Raw genomic sequence first — 27,406 nt, 5'->3', positions numbered from 1 at the left:
CCTGACAAGCTGGACAGTATGCTTCTCAAAGTGCTTTACAGTTTAACAACAACTATAACAACAACAACAACTTACAAGTTCTGGGAGGAAAAATATGATCAATATTAATAATAATAATACACTTTATTTTAAATAGTACCTTTAAAGGTGGCTCCTCAAAGCGCTTTACAGGATAACAACCGATGAAACAACAGTGGCTGGGGGTTGAAAATACCTGTGAAACCAGTTTAATTCATCACAGCCAGCACTCCCGCAGAGAGTAATGAAAACCGCGCAGCGTCAGGCGAATGCACATTAATATGTTGGGCTTTTGGGTTCGGATGGATTTGCGCCCTACAGTTCAACCTGCGGTACCGCTGTGTACTGTACATACAGTAAAGTACGAACATGTGTTATTTTGAAATATAAAAAATGTCAATATACTTTAGGAGAAATTGAGTATTTTTTCTTAAAAATACCAATAACAGCAACATACAGTTTACATAATATGTTTATATTCCTAAATTAATATCATTTATGACCTTTATGACCTTCGTTATGCTCCTCTGCATTTTATGCTTAGCTACTAAAATTTCCCTTTAGTGATAAAATTCCATATAAATAATCAATACTAAGCAGATTAAAATGTGCACAGTAAAGAGATTAAATGATTAAATCTTTTCACTAATGACAAATACACCACATTATCTTCCGTGTCGCATTAACATTGGAATGTTTTCAAAAGAAGCGATACACAACCTGTCTCCTCTATAACTCTTCAGTTTACAGAGAAATTCTGCCAGAGCCTCACAATATTGTCCAATAATACTCTTCTCGTGTCTAATTTTTAGTTAAGCAGGATTTGAGCTACAGACCATAACAGACCAAAAAACAGAATCCACCGGGTCTTATCAAAACGTGTTTACAAAGAAAGTAAAATACAGTAATACTACCAACTATATAGATACAGATGCAGCCATTCAAAATGAGCGGGCGATACAGCATTATTTTCCGGTGTGCTCTACACAGTCTACCGCGAGTGACCGGTAAATACCGCTAGTTACCGTACATCCTCCTATAATACCACAAGCAAAATAATAGTATCTGGAATTTCCGCAAGGTGGAGCTAATAAAGCTCAACCTCTCATGTTTGAGCTGTCGCCATCAAAGTCTTTAACGAAGATATTACTATAGTATTAATAACGAATGACCTTGTACAAGCTGTAAACTCAAAGTATTGCCTTGGTCCACATTCTTTTTTTCATTGACCGTCTTTGTAAAAGTAACACCACAGCATTCCGCAATCACGCATTTGTTTCCAATCATGCAAATTACAGCAATTTTTGAGAATCGATTCACCATGCCTTTCACATGCTCATAAAAGAGATTGATTTAGAAACATATTACTGTATGCAAACTGTACTGTATACAGTATGTATATGTATATTTAATGTCTTTACTGTGCCCGTTTAAGTATTGAATATTTTATGTGGAATTTTACCACTGAAGGGAAATCTTAGTAGCTGAGCATAAAAAGAATAGGAGCATACTGTAACGCGTGTGAAGGCCATAAACGATATTAATTTTGGAACTTAAACATACAGTATATGGCTGGTCTTGGTACTTTAAAGAAAACATACACACCAGTATTCCATTTCTCCTTAAACATTTTAAGCATCGAAGTCTTTAACTAACGTGATACCGGAGTCAACAAGCATACTTTTAGAATTTGATTAAAAGGGAATATAATATGGAATCGCGTATCTAAAGAAATTAATAACGAAATAATTATATTCATGTTGCAAAAAAACTTTTAATAACAATGAATAGTCACCCAGGCGTTACAGTATAAACATTTATATTGATTTAAATCACATTTTGATTTAAATCGCAAACACGGGTTTAAATATATGTGTTTTTTTTATTCACAATCAGACAAATGCAACATAAATTGATATCTTTGTCTTCTAAGTATCTTAAGAAACTTTCAGCATAGCTTTCTCCCTGCTTAGATTTATTTTTCTTGGGATCTTGGGATCAAACGTGGAAAGATTAGATTGTAATCGTTTTTATTTTTTAAATACATTTTATAAAAGTGTAATCTATGCTAAAAAGTTGTACACCACCTGCTATAAAGATACATATTGTAATACTTTCGAGTTCGGATAGGACAGACACGAGAACTCAGACTTGCGGAGTTAAAGCAAGTTAAAGCCTTGATTTTATATATCACCTTTAAAAGTGGAAAGTAAAGTAAATATCCAACACTGATTGTACCCATCTGTCATGCTAATAAAGCACCTTGAATTGAATTTAATTTAGTTGAGGGAGAGAGGTGGGGAGGGCAAGCGAGAGAGCCAGGACAGACAGGCAAATAAGATACACTCCACAGACATTCACAACAGTGACATATCATAAAACGTTTGAACATATAGTTAAGTTATTACTTGGTTTTCAAAGTGCAATGAAATACAATATTGTTGTTGTTGCTGTTATTGTTATTTGTTATTGTTATTGTAAAGCGCTGATTCTTATGGAATGTGTTCCGCCGGGGATTACATTTTTTTTTTTAATCGCGTATCTAAGGAAATAACAGTATAACTTTGTTCATGGACAAACAGTGGCATGTTACATTATTATTTTGGGTGTCTCCTCTTGCCAGAAAGCTGTAAATTGCATTTTGAGTGCGGTTTGACTTTTTCTAAATTGCAACCCATAAATAAAGCTGATACAGTTTAGACTTATTTTAAACTGTATTACAGCAGCACAATGGACAATGCAACGTAAATTGCAAAAATGCACTTGGAATCTGTCCAAGTCCTACTTTGTCAGGCATTTTCTTTTACTGCAACGGACATAAAAACTCCCTTGCTTTTAACAGAGCGTTCCATAATTTCTAACTACCAAAATTATTTAAACTGCGACACTTATCATTCAACCAGAGCTCGAAATATCACAAGGATCCTCTAGAGCACAGAAAAGACTGTATTAAAAGAATCGCGTATCTCAAGAAATTAATAAGATATAATTATATTTGTGTACTGCGATGGGGCTGTTTCACCTCTCTCTTCATGTGACTCTATTCAAAAGCCATTTAGCAAAGAGGGGATGAGAAGAGTAACAAACTAGTATATTTTAGATCTTTTTTTCTGAACCGGGGAAAATCTGATCATGTTTCTCTATAACAATAATAAAAAACATTGCCACACCCGGACTGTTAAACCAACGCATTAGCACGTCAAAACCCATTGAGGAGCCGGGCGCAATAATTGTTTTGTCCCTTGATTTACTGATCTGCATTAATTACAGAAATCGAGTTCCTGCTCTTTGCAGACGACCTGGTCCTGCTGTCGCCCACAGAACAGAGGCTGCGGCAGAACCTGGCACTGCTGGAGCAGCACTCTCAGACCTGAGCTCTGACAGTCAATCTGGACAAGACCAGAGTTTTCCAGAAAAAAAACCAGACCTCCCTTAGTCTTCCTGAAATTGATAAATTATGAGCGAATAAAAGCATCTTATTGAAAACACGTTTGCATTTGTTTGGGAGCTATATTATGTATTTTTCATATGTAAGATATAATGATGTGCTCCCGCTTACACATCGCACGACTTTAAAAGCAAGAAAAACAGGTTTCGATTCACATTATCTGGTGAGCCTTGTTTTATCAAAGGACAGCACAAAAAAAAACAGACAATACACGGGGGGGGGGGGGGGCGGGTCAAGCGAGAGGGAGAGTTTTTTACCCTCTGTCAAAAAAAAACAAATCACCTGGGGCAGAGACTCTGGGGGGATCATTGTGTGGTACAGAACGGAGCTCAGTCAATTCAAACAAGCTCAGTTCTGATTCAGTTTAAAAAAAATTGCAACGGACATAAAAACTCCCTTGCTTTTAACAGAGCATTTAATAATTTCCAACTATGAAATTTATTTAAACTGCGACACTTATCATTCAACCAGAGCTCAAAATATCACAAGGATCCTCTAGAGCACAGCAAAGACTGTATTAAAAGTATACTAGTGACAAACTAGTATACTTTTGATCTTTTTTTCTGAACCGGGGAAAATCTGATAATGTTTCTCGATAACAATAATAAAAACATTATTTTACATATCACCTTTATGTGCTATCACCTTAAGGACAGAACATACAAGGGTTAATTGCACAATGGACCGCGCAAAGAAATTTAAAATAGTCTTCTTTAGGTGTGAGGGCAGGAGTGGATCGCAGAAGGCATAATCAGCAAATTAGGAAAACAAAAAATAGGACAGGTGAGACGTTTATCCAGAGAGTGAGTGATCAGAAAAAGGAACAGCTGTTACGCCCAGGTTTTACGCTCTCTCTGCTGAATGAATAAAACCATTTTATTAAAAACGCATTTGCGTTTGTCTGGGTATTTACTTTGTAATCTGTGCTTTACATCTACTGTATTTCTTTGAGATGCCACTTTTAAAGGTGATATGTAAAATAAAGTTTTTTATTATTGACATAGAGAAACATGATCAGATTTTCCCTGGTTCAGAAAAAAGACGATTAAAATCTGTAATCTTTCCACTTGTATGTCATCGGAAAATACAAGAAGTTTCTGCATTGTGTAAGGATGGTATCAAAAAGTAATCTAAGTGGTGAGAAAGCTGTGCTCCTCAAAGTGCTTTACAGGATAAAAACAACAGCAATAGTGTTAAGCTGGGCAAATGATTTTTTTATAGAAATACAAAATGAGATATAATGATGTGTTCCAGCTAAGACATTAACGAGTACAACCCCCCTACCTGCGGGAGTGCTGGCTGTGACGAATTAAACCAGTTTCACAGGTATTTTCAAAATAGAAGGGGGCGAGATTTCCAGCGAAAGACACATCCCCCCTCCAAAGCCAAGGAAGTACAGTACTTACTAGTTAAGAAAGCTAGGCTCCTCAATGAAATCGCTTTAACATGCTAATGCGTTGGTGTAAAAGTCCGGGCGTGGCAAGCTTCTAATGTCAACTCGACTCCATTGGAAGACAATGAACATATTCTAGCCCTAAGTGAATTAATAGCAAACATGGTTTACATAAAATACATTTTTGCAAGAAAGTTTATAATAATACGATCTATAGTCGAAATCTGAGCCTAAATAAAAAGAAAAAGCATTTTCAGAGAGCAATTACGCTGTGTTTATGTAGAAAAAGTGATTAGGTTTAAGAGTAATCTAATTACTTATTCGTTTAAAATGCTATATAAAATAAAGATTATTATTAATTTGCTGGACAGAGCGGTGAACATTATTATGGATAAGACAAAGATAACGATCCTGATCAGTTTAGAAATCTGTGTACGCTGTAAGGTTTTTACTTCTTAAACTTTTAAAATACACGTTTCGAATAGAAATCATCTTCCTGGTACAGTATGTATAGCAAACCAGCACGTCTTTTTTCTCCAATCAGAGGAGTTAGACGCTCGGTTAAAAGCAAAGGAGATTGTCTGTTATAGTGGACATAAAAACAAGAGTTCGCAGGCATTATATCCTAGAAGACACAGATCAGTGCCAGACCAGGAAAATGCCCGCAGAGAAAAAGAAAATGCCTGATGAACTAGGGATTGGACAGTTTCCAAGTGCTTGTACAATCGATGAAAATGTTCAAATAAATGTGCAAAAGAAATAAACAAAATAATCATTTATTTCTTTATCATACTGGCTAGCTAATGTCCTCTCTTTGCTAGTTAGTGGCTGTGTTTCTGCGTTGGGTAGCAACGGGTGACTGTTCTCAGGCTGAAGATGTAAACAGCTTAATTTTCGTGTTAAATAATTTTTTTAAATTAAAATTAATTCTATACAGCAATCGCATATTTGGGTACCGTTTCATAAAACTTAAATGCTTAAAATGTTTAGGGAGAAATGGAAGACTGATAATGGAATGGAATGGAATGAATGATAAGTGTCGCAGTTTAAATAATTTTCGTAGTTAGAAATTATGAAACGCTCTGTTAAAAGCAAGGGACTTTTTATGTCCGTTGCAGTAAAAGAAAATGCCTGACAAAGTAGGACTTGGACAGATTCCAAGTGCATTTTTGCAATTTAAGTTGCATTGTCCATTGTGCTGCTGTAATACAGTTTAAAATAAGTCTAAACTGTATCAGCTTTATTTATGGGTTGCAATTTAGAAAAAGTCAAACCGCACTCAAAATGCAATTTACAGCTTTCTGGCAAGAGGAGACACCCAAAATAATAATGTAACATGCCACTGTTTGTCCATGAACAAAGTTATACTGTTATTTCCTTAGATACGCGATTAAAAAAAAAAAATGTAATCCCCGGCGGAACACATTCCATAAGAATCAGCGCTTTACAATAACAATAACAAATAACAATAACAGCAACAACAACAATATTGTATTTCATTGCACTTTGAAAACCAAGTAATAACTTAACTATATGTTCAAACGTTTTATGATATGTCACTGTTGTGAATGTCTGTGGAGTGTATCTTATTTGCCTGTCTGTCCTGGCTCTCTCGCTTGCCCTCCCCACCTCTCTCCCTCAACTAAATTAAATTCAATTCAAGGTGCTTTATTAGCATGACAGATGGGTACAATCAGTGTTGGATATTTACTTTACTTTCCACTTTTAAAGGTGATATATAAAATCAAGGCTTTAACTTGCTTTAACTCCGCAAGTCTGAGTTCTCGTGTCTGTCCTATCCGAACTCGAAAGTATTACAATATGTATCTTTATAGCAGGTGGTGTACAACTTTTTAGCATAGATTACACTTTTATAAAATGTATTTAAAAAATAAAAACGATTACAATCTAATCTTTCCACGTTTGATCCCAAGATCCCAAGAAAAATAAATCTAAGCAGGGAGAAAGCTATGCTGAAAGTTTCTTAAGATACTTAGAAGACAAAGATATCAATTTATGTTGCATTTGTCTGATTGTGAATAAAAAAAACACATATATTTAAACCCGTGTTTGCGATTTAAATCAAAATGTGATTTAAATCAATATAAATGTTTATACTGTAACGCCTGGGTGACTATTCATTGTTATTAAAATGACTTAAATTCGATCATGTTGTGATATTTAGAAATATCAATTTGTTTGGTGCGAGTGATGTTTTATTTAATCTCTGACCAAGGGAAACGTTTCATTTTTTCAAAGAAATGTTTGTTTAAAAAAAAGTCATGGTGTCACAGTGGGATTCGATCACAGAGTCAGGAGTCAGGAACCTAACCCACAGCGCCACCGGCAAGGTCACATGCAGAGTGCTGAAAAAGCACAACAGAAACATTACCAACAGACAATGTACAGTGTGTACTATTCTTGTGTTGCGGTACATGAATTATATTGTTATTAATTTCTTTAGATACGCAATTCCATATTATATTCCCTTTTAATCAAATTCTAAAAGTATGCTTGTTGACTCCGGTATCACGTTAGTTAAAGACTTCGATGCTTAAAATGTTTAGGGAGAAATGGAATACTGTTGTGTGTTTTTTCTTTAAAGTACCGAGACTAGCCATATACTGTATGTTTATGTTCCAAAATTAATATCATTTATGGCCTTCACACGCGTTACAGTATGCTCCTATTCTTTTTATGCTCAGCTACTAAGATTTCCCTTCAGTGGTAAAATTCCATATAAATATTCAATACTACAACGGGCACAGTAAAGACGTTTACTGTAAATCTTTCTAAGACAGACCAACGGACCACTAGTGCCCCTGTCGGTCAACCAATCACGTACCGCGGTACCGCGCATCATCGTGCGTCACAATGCACGACGCCGTAGCCAATTACCTCCGGTACGGGTCTGTACCGCGCACTTTGAATGGCTGCATCTGTACATAGATTTAGAAATTTAGATCCTTAAATTAATATCATGATTAATTTATTTAGATACATGCTTACATATTCTCGATTATAAAACAGATAATTCCGGTCCTGGAATCTGACTGGCTGACACCCTTCTGAAGTGGTACCATAATCTTTTGTATACGGACGCCCCTGAAATTTGACTTGTTACTGTGTGATACATTTTAAAGATGTAGATAAAAAAGCTTGGATTCTCATGTATCTGGTACAAGTATCTTTTAAAACAGTCTTTGTTGTGCTCTTGAGGATCCTTGTGATATTTTGAGCTCTGGTTGAATGATAAGTGTCGCAGTTTAAATAATTTTCGTTGTTAGAAATTATGAAACGCTCTGTTAAAAGCAAGGGAGTTTTTATGTCTGTTATACTAAAAGAAAATGCTGACGAACTAGGGATTGGCCAGTTTTTCAGTGCTTGTACAATCGATGGAAATGTTCAAACAAATGTGATGAAGAAATAAACAAAAAAAGTAATTTATTTCTTTATCATACTGGCTAGGTAATGTCCCGTCCCTGTTAGTTAGATCAATGAAATGCTGTGTTGTTACTTTTTGTCGATGAAAAAATACAGTTTTTTTTAAAAATAAAATGACGGTTACAAATAATGTGGACCAGCGTAATACTTTGAGTTTACAGCTTGTCCAAGGGCATTCATTATTAATAATATGAGTAATATTAAAGACTTTGATGCATAAAATATTTCTGCTTAATTAAAATATTTATGATAAAGGTAGGTTGTGTACTTTTGCCCAACTGAGCTATCTTGCTTTCATAAAATATACCAACTTTTTAATGACTGATAACTAACATGCTGTAATACACAGTATAAATTTAAAAGTTCAAATGCTGTACGTGAGAGGTTAAGTTTTATTGGCTCCTCCTGGCGGTTTTACAAATCTATGAATTGGCTTCATTACTCTGCTCTCCTCCCAACTGATAGCTGATGTGTGGTGAGCGTTCTGGCGCATTTTAATGACACGCCCACCGGGGTATACCGCGAAATACCCCACCCATTTTGAATGGCTGCATCTGTATATTCCATACACCATAGACACATAACAGCTCTAATCACATTGAGTTTTATTCAATTTAAGAAATGTAACCTAAATTTTGTCATTTTTGTGTGTTTGTGAATTCTTGTGATTTTTGTGATTCTTGTGAGCTCGCAGAAAAAGACATTTCATTGCCAGCAACTACTGCTGCACGCCGTATTGTTGTGCATTTGATAAATAAACTTTGATTTGATTTGATTTGATGTGCAAAAAAATAAAGCAAAGACAGGGATCAATCAGCCATGCTTATCAAAAGAACTAGCATTATGTAGGAGCAACAACTGAGTCATACTCTTTATCAGCAAAACTAAGTAATGTTTAATTATGAATCAAGGTTTTGTGTAGACAACCCAGATGATTAGTGAGTATGTGTGTCACAGTGTTATGTACAACAGATGAATCAATAGGGAAATCCAAGTTTGGCAGTCTGAGCAGGAATGCCCAGTTACTTCAACTGAAGTCCTACACTGTCTAATAGCAACCAGACTGAGCAAATTTGCAATGATCAAGTCTTGGAACATCAACTATTGCTTTTGCTAACTCGCCCGGGTGTGACAACATTCCAATAGGAAAGCATAGGAGTCATGCTGTTAACTTACTAGACTTGAGCCACATAAAACATTTGGGGTATAAGCTGGGATGTGGCATCTAGGTCTCTGAGACCATCAAAAAGGCACATGTTTATTCATGCTCAATAACAGGAATGGGGCAGAATCACAGTATCCATAGCATAGCATCTGCCACCTGGACTAAATCAATTGTCGCAGATGCACAGATTCCATTTGCTTCCAATCTGTGGCCCCACATGTTACTTGCCTGCAACTTTCCTATCAGGCCCTTTATTGGTGACAAATCTAAATCTGCATTATTTGTTGCTTACATTTCTTCTTATGCTCTCTCAAAGTTTCTCAAAGAAGAAAAAAGGTTAAAACCTTTTTCTCTAATTGTGTTTTATATTGTGTATTCTTTTTATTTATTGTTGTTCTCATTCTGTAAAGTACTTAAGGAAGCCACCTTTAAAGGCACTATATAAAATAAAGTTTTTTTATTATGATATTATATCTGTGTTAGACATCTGGGCTTGGATTTCTTTCGATGTGCAAGTACAACAACATTTAATAACTGAAAGGCATACATATACTCCAATTATACATCCCAATAAGAGCAATAATCCCTGCAATATGAAGGCACCTAGATTTCCTAATGCACCACTGACACAGCCCCATAGGGTCCATCCTGGGGTTTCGTGTAGCTTGGCAGCTTCCGTGCCAATGTGTTCAGTAAGATCAGAGATTTCTTCTGAGCTGGGGTGCAGGTCCCCCCTTTTGCAGCTAACAAAGTCGAGGGCCATCCAATTTTGGAGAACCATGGTTCGCACTGCTACTAGCTCAGTAGTTTATCGAGGGCTTCAAAGTGTCATTGCTGACACGTTCCAGGATGCTCGCGAGGAGCCGAATTTCCTTCATGCCCCTGCCAACCCCGAGATAGCTCTTTTGTTTTGATTAGCATAGTACTCAAAAGGGAGAACAGTAGAATGCTACATTGCTGGGGTAATGTATTCTATTTAGCATGACCCTGCCCAGTCAGGCGGAAGCCAGGGATATGCTCCTTCCCAACAAATGAAATAAGTCCCATTGTAAGTTCGCATTCCAGAGGACTTGAATGCACAACCTCTGCTGAAGTACTGGGTGGCATAAAAAAAATGAGGAAGCGTCGGTGCGGTTGAGTTTCTTCATGGTAATATTCTGAAAACAACTAATGGTATAATTGCAGGAACTATATAGACAGTGCCATTGTTAGCATAACAGAGGAGCCCTTCAGCTTTGTAAGCCAATTTCAAGCTCCGAACATCATTAGTTCTTCATGTGACATTATAGGGAGGTTTATGACATCCTCCGAAAGTGAAATTAGTACTGTACACAGAATACTTGCAGCCACTGGGATACCATATTTTTGATTTCTCATCAGGTTGTCAGTTAACTGTTTTCCAGTTGCCAAATATTTCATCCCAAGAAAAGGGAACTGGTGCCATGGGGATACTTGCTCCAGAATTATGTGGGACGTGGGAACAAACCTAGCATCCTGATTTATTCAATGATTTTGCACACTGGTGTGATAATTTAAGGAAAGAGTTACCCTCCCACCCCTGTGCAACACTTCCTAGACCACACATAAAGCTTAGAAACAACATTTTCGAATAAACAGCAGATCCTGTCCAGAGTCTGTAACTCAAATTCCATTCGTCTTCCTCTGGGCCACTATTCCGGGCCCACATTGGTTGTGGTGGCACAGAACTTTCAACTTCTTCTGGGCCCTTTTTAGAGACCTGCGATGATTCTGGCGGGTCTGTCTCATCGAGGTCAGGTGCAACACTGAGTTTGCAGTAGGACGCGTGGATCCATGTGGGTCGGCCTTGACACTTTATGGCAGTGTCGATCAGGTCCTTTTTCCTGGGCTGCACATACCTGAGACTGGATACACTTCACATTCTTGATTAGGTCCTGACAGAAGGAAAGCAACATATCATCCATGAAGTGGATGCCCATCTCCACCATATTCAGAGCGGGTGAGAAAGGGGCTTTCATGGGGAGGCCCATGAGAATTTCATGAGGGCCTTAGTCCTGTTTTCCTGTTGGGTGTATAACACATACTCATGAGAGCCAGTGGCAATAAATCTGGCCATTTTCAACCACATTTCAGTACATACAGTATCTTAGCGAGCTTGTTCTTCAATATTCCATTCTGCCTTTCTACCAGTCCTACTAATCTACCAGTGTAAGGACAGTGAAGATTCTGTTCAATCTTTAGGGCAAGGTACAGTTCCTTCAGGATCTCATTTGAAAATGAGTTCCCCTGTCACTGTTAACGCTAGCAGAATTCCCAAATCTGCACACAAAGTCTTTCATCTGGATTTCACCACAGTTTTTAAATCAACCTTTCTGCAGGGGAATGCTTCTACTCATTTTGTAAAATAATCCATTATTACTAAGACATACTCATATCCACAACATTTAGTCATCTGTACAAAATAAATTTAAACATTTACAAACAGTCCCCAAGGGGGAGGGTGTGCTGCTTGAAAAGTTTTCAGAGGTTTTCCCACATTATGCTGCTGACAGGTTTCACATCTTTTACAGGTTTGTGCAGCAATTGAAGCAAAAGTAGGGGCAAACCATTCTTTTTGTTTGTATTACAGTAACCATCCCCCCCTTTTCTCACATGTGCTAGCCCATGGGACATGCGAGCAAGACAGGTCAATAGGGCTCTAGGTGCTACCAGGCGGCCGTTCTGAGAACGCCAGAGTTTGTCAGGATGCAAGGAACAACCAGGAGTCTTTACGTCATCCGCAGCTTCCTTTAGAAGAGGCACATCTGCATGGCCATTAGCATTTGTTTTACAATTTCTCAATTTTGCTCCTGTCATCCTTAACAATGGTGGGCTATATTTGTCAATTCTTCCAGATCTTTATTTCACCAACCTACACAGATGGTTTTCAATGGTTTTGTACTTTAGGCAGTTCACGTTACTTCTTGGTTGATGAATACCTGAATGTAATTCAAAGAGTTTGGCCATTCTTTCCATACTATCAGCAGGGCTTTCTCCTTTATTTTGTGTGCGATTATGAATCGGTCTCTTTGAGGCATACCGTACTTATAGCCTCTAGATCCGCACTTGTTTTGGGGTTCTGCACTGGCCAATTGGCAGCAGTTTAGACAAGTTGTCTCATTTCTGAAGGTGTAACAACTCGCAATAGTTTATTAAGATCAGACCAGTTTGGATTATAACATTCTGTGACCGTAGAAAATCCTCTTTGAACTTTTCAGGTTCTTCCTATCAAGAAATTCTTTAACATTTTTTAAATCACCAGGTGTCTGCAGCATGTGGCGTGTGTGAAAGTACCGTTCAAGCTGGGTTGGTATATGGGCTTTCACTCTTATATACAGTATCTAGTAAGCTGAGGTCCCTTTCGGGGGGAGGATGAGTTGATTGTCCCCCCCCCCCATTTTTAATTCAGAATGATCTTACCATGTTGTGTGAGGTAACAGCTCATAGGTGAGTGCTTTTCACTTGGAAAACCTGTGCATTACAGCACTCATGCAACTACAGGTGTCTGTTAAAAGGTGTCTCTGATCTAAATGCCTCTCAGAGTCTTTATAGAGGACTTACAATTCACTGTTCACAGGTAAGGAATGAGAACACGAGCAACCCTTCTACTGGATCAGTAATTCCCCAGAACGCCAGCATTACTGTTTTTGCCCCAGGGTGGCCTTATGCACTGGGCTCCAGTCAGAGCTATTCTCGGCTCCCAAGGTCCTTTAAACGCTGTTACCAAGTGATTTGCTCTTTTATTATGAGGTGTGTTTTATGTTTGGGTGTGTGTGTGTGTGTGTGTGTGTTCGCGAACAAGAAAATATCACACAGAATCTACTTCCCACTTTCATTCACATCACACGTTCCTTTTTCTTATTTTCCACAATATTCCTTCCTCATCTACTCTTTCAATCGACATAACTCTGCGTTTCTTCTATCTACTTACTTAACCTTTCCCTTGTGCACAATTTAAATCACATATTCCAAATTTCCCATACTGCAGTAATTGTCAATTTAACAATTTGCAATATCTTTATAACCAGGTAAACCCTAACCGGGTTTACAAACCAGAGCGCTAAATTACCAGGTGAGGGAATCTATTTAAACCTTCACAAAACCAGGTGAACTTTCCAGCACTTCACAAACCAGTGCGCTAAATAACCAGACCAAATTTGTGTACACTATACCAGAGAAATCTGTAGACAATCTCAGATAAAGTTCGAATGGCATAAGCCCATCATGCAAGAACTCAGCCTTGGAAAGTCCCATCCAGACTCCAGATAGGGATTTTAAAAGGTCCCTTACCTTTTTCTTTTGGCACGCTTGGTGTCAAGAAGGTAGTTTCCCAGTCCGATCAGACTTACTGGTTTGGCGTTGCCATTCAGGTCACGGCACCATTAATTGTCGAAGAAAACTCAGTCTTCACTCAGGTTAGAAGATTGTCAAACAGAGATCTTTAATTCAATCAGCAGAAGGGGAGCATATCACAGAGAAAGTGTTTCCTCTAGCACTCAGTAAGATATGCTCCCTTGACTGAAGTTACACTTTAATTTTTATACCTTAAAAGTAGGCAAAACTTTAACATATCAAAGGAACACAAGGGAAAGGGGCAGTGTCAGAAGTCTTACAAACATAAACAAACAGGGCAGAAAGATGCCATTTGGCATCCTGCAATCTGTTTCATTTCTCTCTGGTTGAATACAAGGGTGTGAAGAATCACAGGCTTAAGTTTCAGAAAGACAGTGGCAAACAGAAAACCTTTCCTGCGCATACTCGCAGTCTTCACCCTTCTCACATGATCTTCCACATAAGAAAACATGTAACCATCCAGCCTTAAATTGTCCAAGCATTTACAAGAAGGAAAGAAATAGTTTTTCTAAAATGTCCTTCCAGTCTAATGGTCAATCACTGTACTAAAACAACTTGAATAGAGCCTTTCAGAATATGTCAGATTAGTAGAATGCATTGTACAGTTTGTGGCCTGCAACAGAAAATGATCAAGACAGAGAGCCTGCTGGGATTCAGAAATTCACCAATACTAAAATGTATCTGGCTGAGGCAAAGTTTATTCAAAAGAAGACTTCCAAATCCTACAGGATCCACAGACTTTCTCAAGTCATCATTGCTTCTTAACCCACATATCGTCTTATGTACAATTGAATAAAATCTCATCCATGAATGAAAGTATTGAAAAACAATCTTTGCACAGACCGTATGCATAAGGATCACTGGAGCTGGCAACACACTCTGAGGTTTCTAAACTGACAAACCTCTAGTCTTAGAAAATGATATATCAATCTTAAACAATTATCAACATGAAAAAAAAAACTTCAAATGCAAGGTACATGACTTTGTATCTTAAAAACTATTTAACTGGCAAATGAAAATGATTTAGAACATGAGTAAAATAAAAGTGTACTAAAAGTGAATAACAGTGGATATGTTTACTTTATAAGTTCATATTTTTTTGCTTAAAACTGTAATTTATATTATGTGAGAAAACTTGGAAAATTTTCAAACCCTTGTCATACTGACCTTTAATGACTTGTAACTACATTTTATTTACTAACCACATTCTATTTCTAATGTCACGAACATGCTCTACAGTGGAATCCATGAACACTTTTTTTTTCGCGGGGTTGTCAGAGATTAAATTAGTCTTGGGCAGACTGGAAGGCTAAGTCTGATTAAAAAAAATACCCTGCATAATATGTCCACAAAGCTACATCAGTATATTTGCACTTACAGTAAAAGGATATTCAAAATGAAATCTGTATGGTACTATACATCTAGGCAGCTTCACATATCAATGCAATTCTTCATCTTAAAAATGCAAACACTTCCATGTTAAAGTGCCAAGAGAACATTTAAAGAACATGTCAATTTAAAACAACGTAGCAACAAAACCAGATGGAAGAACTAAGTAATGAGTTCCTGCTTGTTTTTCAGACCAATAGAATTACCTGGAGTATCTTATTTACAACCACCATTCTGTTAATCTCTGACATAAAATGTAGATTGTTTAAATCTAAAGTCAAAAGGAACAAAACTCAAATCAGTCATAAACATTCAATAACATGGGGAGTATATACATTTTGAAATTTAGTTTCTCTTATTAATTTTGTTTAAATGGACATTCTGTTTATCTAAAAAATGTCCAATGAACTTTTTTAATAAGCAGACAGCTGAAATTACTCCACTGTTGTATCTCTCTTTAAATCTGTCAGTGTATTAGCAAAAACAGTAAAAACAGCTGACAGCATTCTCAAATTAACAAATACAGTAAGTTGACCTTGCTTGATCTAGCAAGTTTTATATTAAAAATAGCCTTTACTCTGTTATAGAGTTCCTATAGTGTTCTCCATGGAACTGATAAATAAATCTAAGTGCACAATTTATACAGCAAAACCTTCATATTCATGTGTTATACATTTGCAACTTCATCCATTTCTACTCTCAATATCAATGCATGCACAGTAATCATTAGATCTTTATGCAATACTTGCTAAAAATGCACCCTGTGCTTAGGTACAATGACATAGACTGCTCTACTTGCTTTAAAGGACATAAAATGAAAATACATATATATTTCAGGATTCCAACATTTAAAATCCATAGCCAGTTAGCCACTAAGCAGCAATTTCCTAACAAACTCACAAGCATCCCATGCAGTGCTGTGCACATGCTCTCTTCCAGCACTCAACAGAGCAAGTATGCTAGATAAATCTATTTAGTCAGCAGCAATTAAATCACACAGCCTGTCAAGCCACCAGTTCCTACCCCCTGCTTCCCAGTTACATTCCTCTGAAAGCTGCCCCCAAAACAATCTCCAATTAGGTAACAAACAGCTGATTGCAGCAAGCCAGGCCCTTCATGTCTGCTTCCCCTGGCTATATGTGTCCTCAGGAGTCCAAAACAGTGTTGCTGCTAAGAATAAACCTGATTATACCTGTGATAACCACACTGGTACAAACACAAATAACACCTTTGTTTACAGATTGTCTGAGATCAGCAACAAACACTGGGAGGCCGACATCGATACATGTGTAATGGAACATTAAAAAACATTCAAGAAAATTCTTTTTTTAAATGTTAAAAAACACATACAAACACCAAACCTTTTTTTCATTCAAAAAAGAAACTGACCCTTTTTTACATATTACCACAATAAATGACTTTGTTCTTTCAAGATCTACATATCATTAAGAGCCTGCTCCCTTAGGGATACCTTTTTTTGCAGTTGAGAAATAAGTAGATTTTATTACCTTTTACAGTGAGTATGTTATATATGGTACAAGGTTTTGTTTGAATAAAATGAACATTCATCAAATAGTATTCTCAAACCAGGCTCACTGCCAATAGGAGGGCTACACAGAAAAGCATGCCAGATTCCATAATGTTTGCTCCCTGACAGACAAAACAAGACAATTCCAGCACACTAGCTCTACTTGTCTGAGATAATGAGAAGAAAAACAAAACAAAGCATTAAAATCAGATTGTACAAGACACCTGCTGAAGCAAACACAAGAGCAGTGCTTCACAAAAGGTTGTTTTCAGGCCTTTACACTGTTACAGTGCCAGCAATAAATTCCTAGTTGATCTACATGCATGAAAGAGCATATTCAGAGACCAGAAATTAATCTACCACTGTGTGCATTCCAAGTGGCCAAGCTTGCACCCCATTTGTCAATTTGCCATTAAGAACGAAAATGTTTTCTTTGTTATGTTGTTAAGAAATGATAGTTTTACAAGTATTGTTCTGTTGCTCCCACATCCTGTATACAAAATACAAACACACAACCATGTTCCTTCTCATTTTAAGAAACTCATGTTTGCTTTAATCAATATTCATGTGAAAAGGTTAGAAAAGAAATTCAAATAAGATGTTTTGCTAACATGAAAACAATTATTCTGAACAGTTTCTCCTGGAATGTGGAAACCACATAATTGAGCTAATTTGATACTCTGTTTATAACCCCTTGATTTACCTTATGAACAGGCTGCAATTACACAGTGAGGATTTTAAACAGAGGTAAGCAGGGGAAAAAAACAAGTTTCTTTTCATTTCTGGGCGATCACCTACTGTTGTACCCAGAACAAAGAGCTAACCAAACCAGCAACTTTAACAAAGATGTTACATGAAAGAGGCACTTACCTTCAATTCTCTTTAGTGCAGACTGGCATATCTCCTGACTTGGAAATTCAAACGGATTAGTACAGGTCCGAATGCTGTCACACTCGCATTTCCCATTAATTATGTTGCAGCCCATTATCAGATTCTCATTGCAAGGTTCAAATCCAAGTAGCTGATCATCATCCCAGTTTTCTTCTGACAGAAAAGAGAAAGAATTATTAACTATTTTGCCTTTTTACATCTGGTGTACTTTAAAGTTTGAATGATATATGAAAGAAATATATAAAGATTGTCTCATTGTAAGACTTACATTGAATTTTAACATTATATAAAGTCAACTTTGGAATTAATTAAGAAACTTAAGAAACGGTTTGAGTGACAAGCTAAGCATGGCTGACATAAGGAGTATGAAGCAGATTTCTGTCATTTTACCTGGCCAAAATAATCCCCAAACACTATTACAACCTCATCACAACCTCCTAAAAAAGGTGATCCTGCTATAAAAATGAGATGTGATTGCGATATTTCAAAACTGTGTGGTATTCATTCAACATCATGTTCAAAAGTTATTGATACTAATGGTGGTTTTTGTGATGGTAGATAATATTTTGACCACTGCGTTTATGCTGTATATACAGACATATATACACATAAATCACCTTGTGTATTTTTATCCATGCAGAATTCAAAGGCTTCTTGGACACAATATATGAATCTGCTGTACATTTTCTAAAAGTATAATATAAAATGGCTGAAGTAGTTCAAGTAGGTAGCTGAAAGTCAAGAAAGAGTCCACATAAGCTTTGATCCATAATCAGTTTCAGAATTGTTTTAGCTTCAGCAAGCTAGATCTGGCACTTAGACATTTTAAACAACAGCCTTACAATCCAAAGGTTCTGTTTTCCTGGAAACTGAAAAAAAAGAAAACGCAATATATTTTCAAATGAAGACCAGCTTAGCACTTAGTATGAACAACTTCCATTCTAAACTTCTGTTACAAATTATTGCATGCACAACTTTTGTATCAATCAGTTTCAAATCTTGAACTTTCTGTTGAACGATCTATGATGTCTATTGCTTTGGATCAGACTTTGAATTAAATAATATTTTCTCCAAATTCTTTTGAATACAAAAACCTTAAGCTACAGTAGTATATAGTAGGCTGAAATACAGTACTATTTCAGAAAGCTGTAAGTCTAGCTAAAATCTATTGAGTTTATTCTGCCCTGCTGTGTGCACTGTAGAGCAAATTTTAAATATATATACAGATGCAGACATTCAAAATGCGCGGGCGATACCGCATTATTTGCGGTGCCTTTTACGCAGTCTACCCCGAGTTACCGGTAAATACCGCTAGTTACCGTAAATTCTCCTATAATACCGCAAGCAAAATAATAGTATCCGGAATTTCCACAAGGTGGAGCTAATAAAGCTCAACATCTCATGTTTGAGCTGTCGCCATCAAAGTCTTTAACGAAGATATTACTAATAGTATTAATAATGAATGACCTTGGACAAGCTGTAAACTCAAAAGTATTGCCCTGGTCCACATTATTTTTTTCATTGACCGTCTTTGTAAAAGTAACACCACAGCATTTCACAATTATGCATTTGTTTCCAATAATGCAAAGTACAGTAATTTTTAGAATCGATTCACCATGCCTTTCACATGCTCATAAAAGAGATTGATTTAGGAACATAAACATATTACCGTGTGCAAACTGTACTGTATACAATATGTATATGTATATTTAATGTCTTAACTGTGCCCGTTTAAGTATTGAATATTCATATCTAATTTTACCACTGAAGGGAAATCTTAGTAGCTGAGCATAAAAAGAATAGGAGCATACTGAAACGCGTGTGAAGGCCATAAAAGATATTAATTTTGGAACATAAATATACAGTATATGGCTGGTCTCAGTACTTTAAAGAAAACATACACGAAACATGGTTTCATTATGACCAGAATCGGTCTTGAGATATTTTTAACTTGATTTACAGTATTTGAGAGGTATGTCTTAACACCGATACTACAGTGCGTAAATACTTCTCACGTATATGTTTCTAGGTTTATATTATGCATTTCATACGGTCAAATTACTTTTGAGCAACTAATAAGAAGCGCGAAACGGTATGCGTTTTAGTTTCGTTTTGTGCTGGGACTCGCTTTTAACAATGTCGCCGTGGATTGATTAGAGATATCAAGATACCACTGAAGGGAAATCTTAGTACCTGAGCATAAAAAGAACAGGAGCATACTGTAATGCGTGTGAAGGCCATAAACAATATTAATTTTGGAACTTAAACATACAGTATATGGCTGGTCTCGGTACTTTAAAGAAAACATACAGACCAGTATTCCATTTCTCCCTAAACATTTTAAGCATCGAATACTTTTAGAATTTGATAAAAAGGAAATATAATATGGAATCGCGTATCTAAAGAAATTAATAACGATATGATTATATTCATGTTGCAAAAAAACTGCAACGGACATAAAAACTCCCTTGCTTTTAACAGAGCTTTCCATAATTTCTAACTACCAAAATTATTTAGACTGCGACACTTATCATTCAACTAGAGTTCGAAATATCACAAGGATCCCCAAGAGCACAGCAAAGACTGTATTAAAAGAATCACGTATCTCAAGAAATTAATAAGATATAATTATATTTGTGTACTGTGACAGGGCCTTGTAGGGCTGTTTCACCTCTCTCTTAATGTGACTCTATTCAAAAGCCATTTAGCAAAGAGGGGATGAGAAGAGTGACAAACTAGTATACTTTAGATCTTTTTTTCTGAACCTGGGAAAATCTGATGATGTTTCTCTATAACAATAATAAAAAACATTGCCACACCCGGACTGTTAAACCAACGCATTAGCACGCCAAAGCCCATTGAGGAGCCAGGCGCAATAATTGTTTTGTCCCTTGATTTACTGATCTGCATTAATTGCAGAAATCGAGTTCCTGCTCTTTGCAGATGACCTGGTCCTGCTGTCGCCCACAGAACAGAGGCTGCGGCAGAACCTGGCACTGCTGGAGCAGCACTGTCAGACCTGAGCGCTGACAGTCAATCTGGACAAGACCAGAGGTATGGTTTTCCAGAAAAAAAGCCAGACCTCCCTTAGTCTTCCTGAAATTGTCGGATTATGAGTGAATAAAAGCATCTTATTAAAAACACGTTTGCGTTTGTTTGGGAGCTATATTATGTATTTTTCATATGTAAGATATAATGATGTGTTCCCGCTTACACATCCCACGATTTTAAAAGCTAGAAAAACAGGTTTCGATTCACATTATCTGGCGAGCCTTGTTTTGTCAAAGGACAGCACAAAACAAACAGACAATACACAGGGGGGGGAGGGCGAGAGAGAGAGTTTTTTACCCTCTGTCAAAAAAACCCAAATCACCCAGGACAGAGACTCTGGGGGGATCATTGTGTGGTACAGAACGGAGCTCAGTCAATCCAAACAAGTTCAGTTGTAAAGAGAGAAAAGTCAACAATTGATTTAAGGACGATCTGTCAAAGTGCAATGAAATACAATACTGTTGTTGTTGCTGTTATTGTTGTTTTTATCCTGTAAAGCGTTTTGAGAAGCCACCTTTAAATGCGATATATAAAAGCGCTGATTCTTATGGAATGTGTTCCGCCGGGGATTCAAAAAAACTGCAACGGACATAAAAACTCCCTTGCTTTCAACAGAGTGTTTCATAATTTCAAACTATGAAATTTATTTAAACTGCGACACTTATCATTCAACCAGAGCTCGAAATATCACAAGGATCCTCTAGAGCACAGCAAAGACTGTATTAAAAGTATACTACTGACAAACTAGTATACGTTAGATCTTTTTTTCTGAACCGGGGAAAATCTGATCATGTTTCTCTATAACAATAATAAAAAAACATTATTATACATATCACCTTTATGTGATATCACCTTAAGGACAGCACATACAAGGGTTAATTGCACAATGGACCGCGCAAAGGAATGTAAAATAGTCTTCTTTAGGTGTGAGGGCAGGAGTGGATCGCAGAAGGGATAATCAGCAAATTAGGAAAACAAAGAACAGGACAGGTGAGACGTTTATCCAGCTGTAATACAATTTAAAATAATTGCAAAATGCAATTTAGAGCTTTCTGGCAAGAGGAGACACCCAAATTAATAATGTAACATGCCACTGTTTGTGTATGAACTGGTGTGTATTTTTTCTTTAAAGTACCAAGACCAGCCATATACTGTATGTTTATGTTCCAAAATTAATATCGTTTATGGCCTTCACACACGTTACAGTATGCTCCTATTCTTTTTATGCTCAGCTACTAAGATTTCCCTTCAGTGGTAAAATTCCATATACATATTCAATACTAAAACGGGCACAGTAAAGACGTTTACTGTAAATCTTTCTACGACAGACCAATAGACCACCAGTGCCCCTGTCGGTCAACCAATCACGTACCGCGGTACCGCGCGTCATCGTGCGTCACAATTAGCCAATTACCGTAGCCAATTACCTCCGGTACGTGTCTGTACCGCGCACTTTGAATGGCTGCATCTGTATATATGAAAGCTAATAAATGGAAATACATTGTATGAAGATTGTGGCCACTGGGCTTGCTTTGGAATGAACAGAGTTCATAAAATACAGCTGTTCATATTTTTATATTCTCATCTATTCATTTTTTTGTCATAGAAATATCTTGTAGAAAATCTGAAGAATGTGAAATCCTCAAAAACAGGGTATTAAAGGACATACTGAACACGGATGGTCACATGCCACAGCTAGTAATAAAGAACCATGCAGATGCATTGAAACAGCAATGCTGAAGTGAAGTGATTGCTTATTCTAACAACAATCTTGATCAAGTTCTAGATCAGGGGTAACTTGACAAAAAAAATGTTCACTGGAAAGAGTATTGTATTCAGGAAACCACTGACCTAGTAGTGATAAAAGTTTTACACTTAAAAGTTTAAATTGCAAGATCACTGTATGGGCTAAAGCTAGCTTTTAAGAACACTAATCAGTTGATAAAACTACTAAGGATTAAGTCTCACTGCAGTTTCAATAAACATTACCCCCCTTTGTTTCAGACCCTCAGAACTGTTTATGGCTTTCACAGTTTTCAGCACCAGAGAATATGTAATATGTAATAGGCAAGTACAGGACTACATTTCAAAATGTGATAAACGTGAAAACTGTCAAAGTCTCTATTACATTACAAGTCTACTAGTTATTTTTAAATAAAAACAGGACAGTTGTCATATACCACCATTATATTCATCGCTGAGGAAATCAACTACATGGTATACAATACAAATTTTAAGGTACGTGTAAGTGTGGATTCCCATTATTATATTAAAGTTTGTATTAATTATTATTGGGGGGCGGTGCATGCTAAAACTCTCCTGAACGTTTACAGGTTTGTACGCTTTTCCAGTCCATTATTTTTTCCTAAAATCTGATTTACATGTTTAGTTTGCATTCAACACTATTTTCAAAAATTGTTAAACCAGTAACCTGAATGATTTACTAGCTTAATGAAAACATCTTAGCTGCAAAATGTTTGAAAGGATCACGCATTTGATCCACCGTATTTGTTATACAAGTCCTTGAGGGACGAGGTGAAATACAGGAGCTGATGCGCAAGCAAGAGGCATAGCTGGCGTTCCAGTGAAAAACCAGCAAGGCTCGATGGAACCACTGGTCTGGCACCACGTCCAAAAACTGCATGGAATCCGTTAGCAATACCCAAAAGAAATAGAAAACCCACATGCTGTGAATCCATTAACTACACCTCTCTAAGCTAACGACTGGAACTACAGGAAACAATATAGGTTTAATAATAACGTCAATAAAAACTAAATATATTCAGAACGATAGTGTGTTCAAACAACCGTTCACTGATAATCATGGATGCATTTGACTAAGAACATTTCCCTTTTAGAGCTGAATACACCTCGTCTGTTTCTTCTATGTTGTGGTTTTGTAACTGTTCTGCATAGTGATGATGAACAAATGTGAAAAAAACATCGAACAGAGATTCACATGCCATTTTATTCTAATGTCTAAAAACACGAAAATAAACATGGAAAAGCAGTCCCAAGTTTATACACGGTTTAAGTTTTCGGTTTTAGCAATTGAGAGAGGATACGAGAGACATCCATACCTTCGCAAACCCCGACTTCGTACTGCGTGATGGAACCGCCGTTCATAGGGGGTCTGATCACGCACCGAAGACCCCTGTCGCAAGTCCCGTACAGTCCATACACACCTCCGCAGCTCTCGTTCTTTTGCTTTGCACACACTGAGCAACAGCCACAGATCCCTAGAACCACAGCGCCGGAGCAGTGCTTAGGCTCCTCGCATTTTGACTCGTCACAAGGCAGGCACAACAGAGCCTGGCTGCTTTTAGCAATCAAGATCATAAGTTGGACGATCAGCATACATTTCGCAACAAGGTATATCCTTGAAGAGGCCATTTGTAATTACGTATCCGCACTGAAAACAATCACCTCCACGACAGAAAAAAATATTTTAAAAAGTATACGGCTTCAGTATGATACTAGCTATCATATGCGTTTCGTTTTTCGTAAAATTTTATTAAGAGAAAATGTTTTGTTAAGATATAAATCTTGAAAGATGAGTTTCAGAAAAACGAAGCAGTGGCTACCACCCCAAAACAAAAATACAGTCCATAATTTATGCAGCATATGAAAAGTTTGTTCCTGGTTTTCCCTACCACGGAAAACTTTTTTTTTCTGTAGTCATGTATCCGTTTGTTTTTCTTTCTCGCTGCTTACAAGGACATTCCTTTCCTGTTCAATGCACCAGTTCCTCAAGCAACGAGCATTCTTTTTCCTCAAAGTATGAACAGTGGTATAATTTGGTATTGGTATGACTTCAGTAAACCTGTTAAAATAAAGGCTCTTCAGTCACACATTTGATGTGCTCCCTTTCATGTTTATCGCTCTCTAGCGCTCCACTTGCTTCTCTCAGTTCAGTCCCACATTGTGACCTCATAACGGAACCACTCCCATTTTACATTGCCTTGCTTCATTGGGCAGTTCTATTCCAGATATGGAACACAGGAAATGTGGACATACTGTATAAGCAGAGTATAAAGGCAACATTACAATGCTTATTAAATTGCCGTGATCGCAGGTATGGAATTCTGGGTCATGGTTTCGCAGCAACTGTTCATTTTATGCTTTAAACTAGCTTAGCTTTATTTAAATTTGCTTTATGACTGAAAATAGTTTCCAAAGCCGCTTTATTTTTGCTTGATCACAACAAATGGTTGATGCGATTATTTTCGGTACCTTGCTTTCTTGCAAGCGAAGAAAAATTCGATTGTTCTTTCAACGACTCCATCGTCTAGTATTCTATTAAATGTGAAAATAGGCATTTCTACGTAAGAAACAATTAAAGATAATATGAAAGCGTTTGATTTAAAAAAACGGTTTTAAGCGAGAAAAGGGACTTGCTGTTTTATATGATAGCGAACTTAATATCCTTCACCTGAAATAATATTCTGGTGAAACAGAAATAATCGCCACTGTGATGATAATTACAAGCAATATTGTTACCTGTATTTCACTTATCTGTCTGCATGTTCTGTGAGAGTCTCCCTTCTGTCTACAGTACATCGTCTTTGTCATAAATATATTTGAATCGATCAGAGGTTCTGCTATGAAAGAGATATGAAAGTAAAACAAGTCACTTATTTTAGCACACAATACTTATGCTTAACTAGTTTAATTTAATTCTTTTTACAAAATTGTACTTTATTTAATTAGAAATAGTATCGATTTATATTCCTAATTTATATAGTTTAAGGCCAGCACCAAGAGATATTATTTAAAATTATCCTATTAGCCATTCCATGGCGACATCTGACATGTTGCCCTATAGGGTATGATCATACTAGGATTTCCAGGCACTTCATGATCACTGAAGTGAGTGCCAACTGCCACTTGGCAGTAATAGTTAAAACAAGTTAACTTGGTCTTCTTGGGCAGTGGCACAATTGTGGTTTTCTTAAAGCACTCTGGTACAACTGACAGGGACAGAGAGAGGTTAAAAATGTTTGTATACACAGGAGATAGCTGGTCTGCACAAGTTTTAAGGACACAAGGGGAGACACCATCTGGGACGGCTGCTTTACAGATTTTTACTCTCTTAAAGGCTCTACGCACCTCATGTTTAGAGAACTGTAATACAAAGTCCCCTGGTTCACTGCGAGCCTCGATCGCAGGCTCTGTGTTTTGGTATTAAGGAAAAAAAAGGAAATACAATGATTGTAATAATATTGAGACCAGTGAGCTCAATATTTGTTGGCAGCAATTACATCTGCAGTTCTTTTTGGGTAAGTCTTTGCCCACCAGCTTGGTTCACTTTTTGTTTTTGTTAGTCACTCAAGGACTCTTTCCACTCCTAATCTTCTGGTACTCCATTGTAGCTTTGGCCATGTGCTTTGTGTCACTTTTGGGCATGAGGCTGAATTTTCAGTTTTAGGTCTTTAGTAGACTAAAGTAGTTTTTCCTTTAATATTTACCTGTAATTTGGTCTGTCCCTTTTCCCCTCAGTGGCTGCTGATTAAAAGCAGTTCCATAATATAATACTGCCATTATAATGCTTTATAGTAGGGATGATATTGACAGGGTGGTGCACTGAGTTGCCTGCACTATATGTAACATTTTACATTTAGATAAAAATGTTTTAATTTTTTTCACTGTCCACAAAATAAATTTAGCCGTAAGTTTGCAGTATCATATAGATATTTTGTTGCAGACTCCATGCAGATTTTAGATGTTTCTTTCAAAAACTGCAACCCCTTCAAAACTCTCCCTTGCAGGCCCATTTTGACTTATGGACATTCTCTAAAAACTCAACCATTGAAATCTGTAGCTTTTTTGAAGTTACAGAAGACCTCACTCTAGCATCCCTAACCAGATTCCCCTTGATGTAGGTAGTGTCTGGGTATACCCAGGAGTCTTAGTTGTACAGATGCAGCCATTCAAAATGAGCAGTAAAAACCCGCGGTACAGTAACCTAACCGCAGGGCACCGGAGAGCACCGCGGTAAGTGATTGGCTGGCAGGGTAAGTGATTACCGACAGGGACACTCGTGGTGCATTGGTTGGTAGTGAAAAGATTTAATCATTTAATGTCTTTACTGTGCACAATTTAATCCGCTTAGTTTTGAATATTTATATGGAATTTTACCACTAAAGGGAAATTTAAGTAGCTGAGCATAAAAAGAAGAGGAGCATAACGCATCTGAAGGTCATAAACGATATTAATTTAGGAACATAAACATTACTGTATGTACATAAACTGTATTGTGTATGGCTGGTCTTGATAGTTTAAAGAAAAAATACACATCAGTCTTCCATTTCTCCCTAAACATTTTAAGCATGAAAGTTTTATGAAACGGTACCCAAATATGTGATTGCTGTATAGAATGAATTTTAATTTTTAAAAATTATTTAACACGAAAATTAAGCTGTTTACATCTTCCACCTGAGAACAGTCACCCGTTGCTACCCAACGCAGAAACACAGCCACTAACTAGCAAAGAGAGGACATTAGCTAGCCAATATGATAAAGAAATAAATTATTATTTTGTTTATTTCTTTTGCACATTTATTTGAACATTTCCATCGATTGTACAAGCACTTGGAAACTGTCCAATCCCTAGTTCATCAGGCATTTACCGGTCTGGCGCCGGTCTGTGTCTTCTAGGATATAATGCCAGCGAACTCTTGTTTTTATGTCCACTATAACTACGCTGGG

General features: G+C 37.0%; 1 protein-coding gene across 5 annotated transcripts in view; it reads right to left on the bottom strand.

Annotated features, from left to right (window-relative positions):
* The window catches only part of crim1 (cysteine rich transmembrane BMP regulator 1 (chordin-like)), a 619,278-nt gene extending 594,672 nt beyond the window's left edge, over positions 1 to 24,606 (bottom strand). For all 5 annotated transcript variants that reach the window (XM_069179104.1, XM_069179116.1, XM_069179125.1 and 2 more), the window contains exons 1-2: positions 23,779 to 24,606; positions 17,627 to 17,800 (exon numbers count right to left, since the gene is read on the bottom strand). In XM_069179104.1, the coding sequence (XP_069035205.1) occupies positions 17,627 to 17,800; positions 23,779 to 24,091 (487 nt within the window). In that variant the 5' untranslated portion in view covers positions 24,092 to 24,606. The remainder of the gene's footprint in view (positions 1 to 17,626; positions 17,801 to 23,778) is intronic.
* Positions 24,607 to 27,406: the final 2,800 nt, after the last annotated feature.

Source organism: Lepisosteus oculatus, chromosome 2 (genome assembly GCF_040954835.1).
Source record: "Lepisosteus oculatus isolate fLepOcu1 chromosome 2, fLepOcu1.hap2, whole genome shotgun sequence".
In the NCBI taxonomy this organism is placed as follows: domain Eukaryota; kingdom Metazoa; phylum Chordata; class Actinopteri; order Semionotiformes; family Lepisosteidae; genus Lepisosteus; species Lepisosteus oculatus.
Note: the sequence above shows the minus strand (reverse complement) of the source record. Positions and strands in the feature narration are given on the sequence as shown.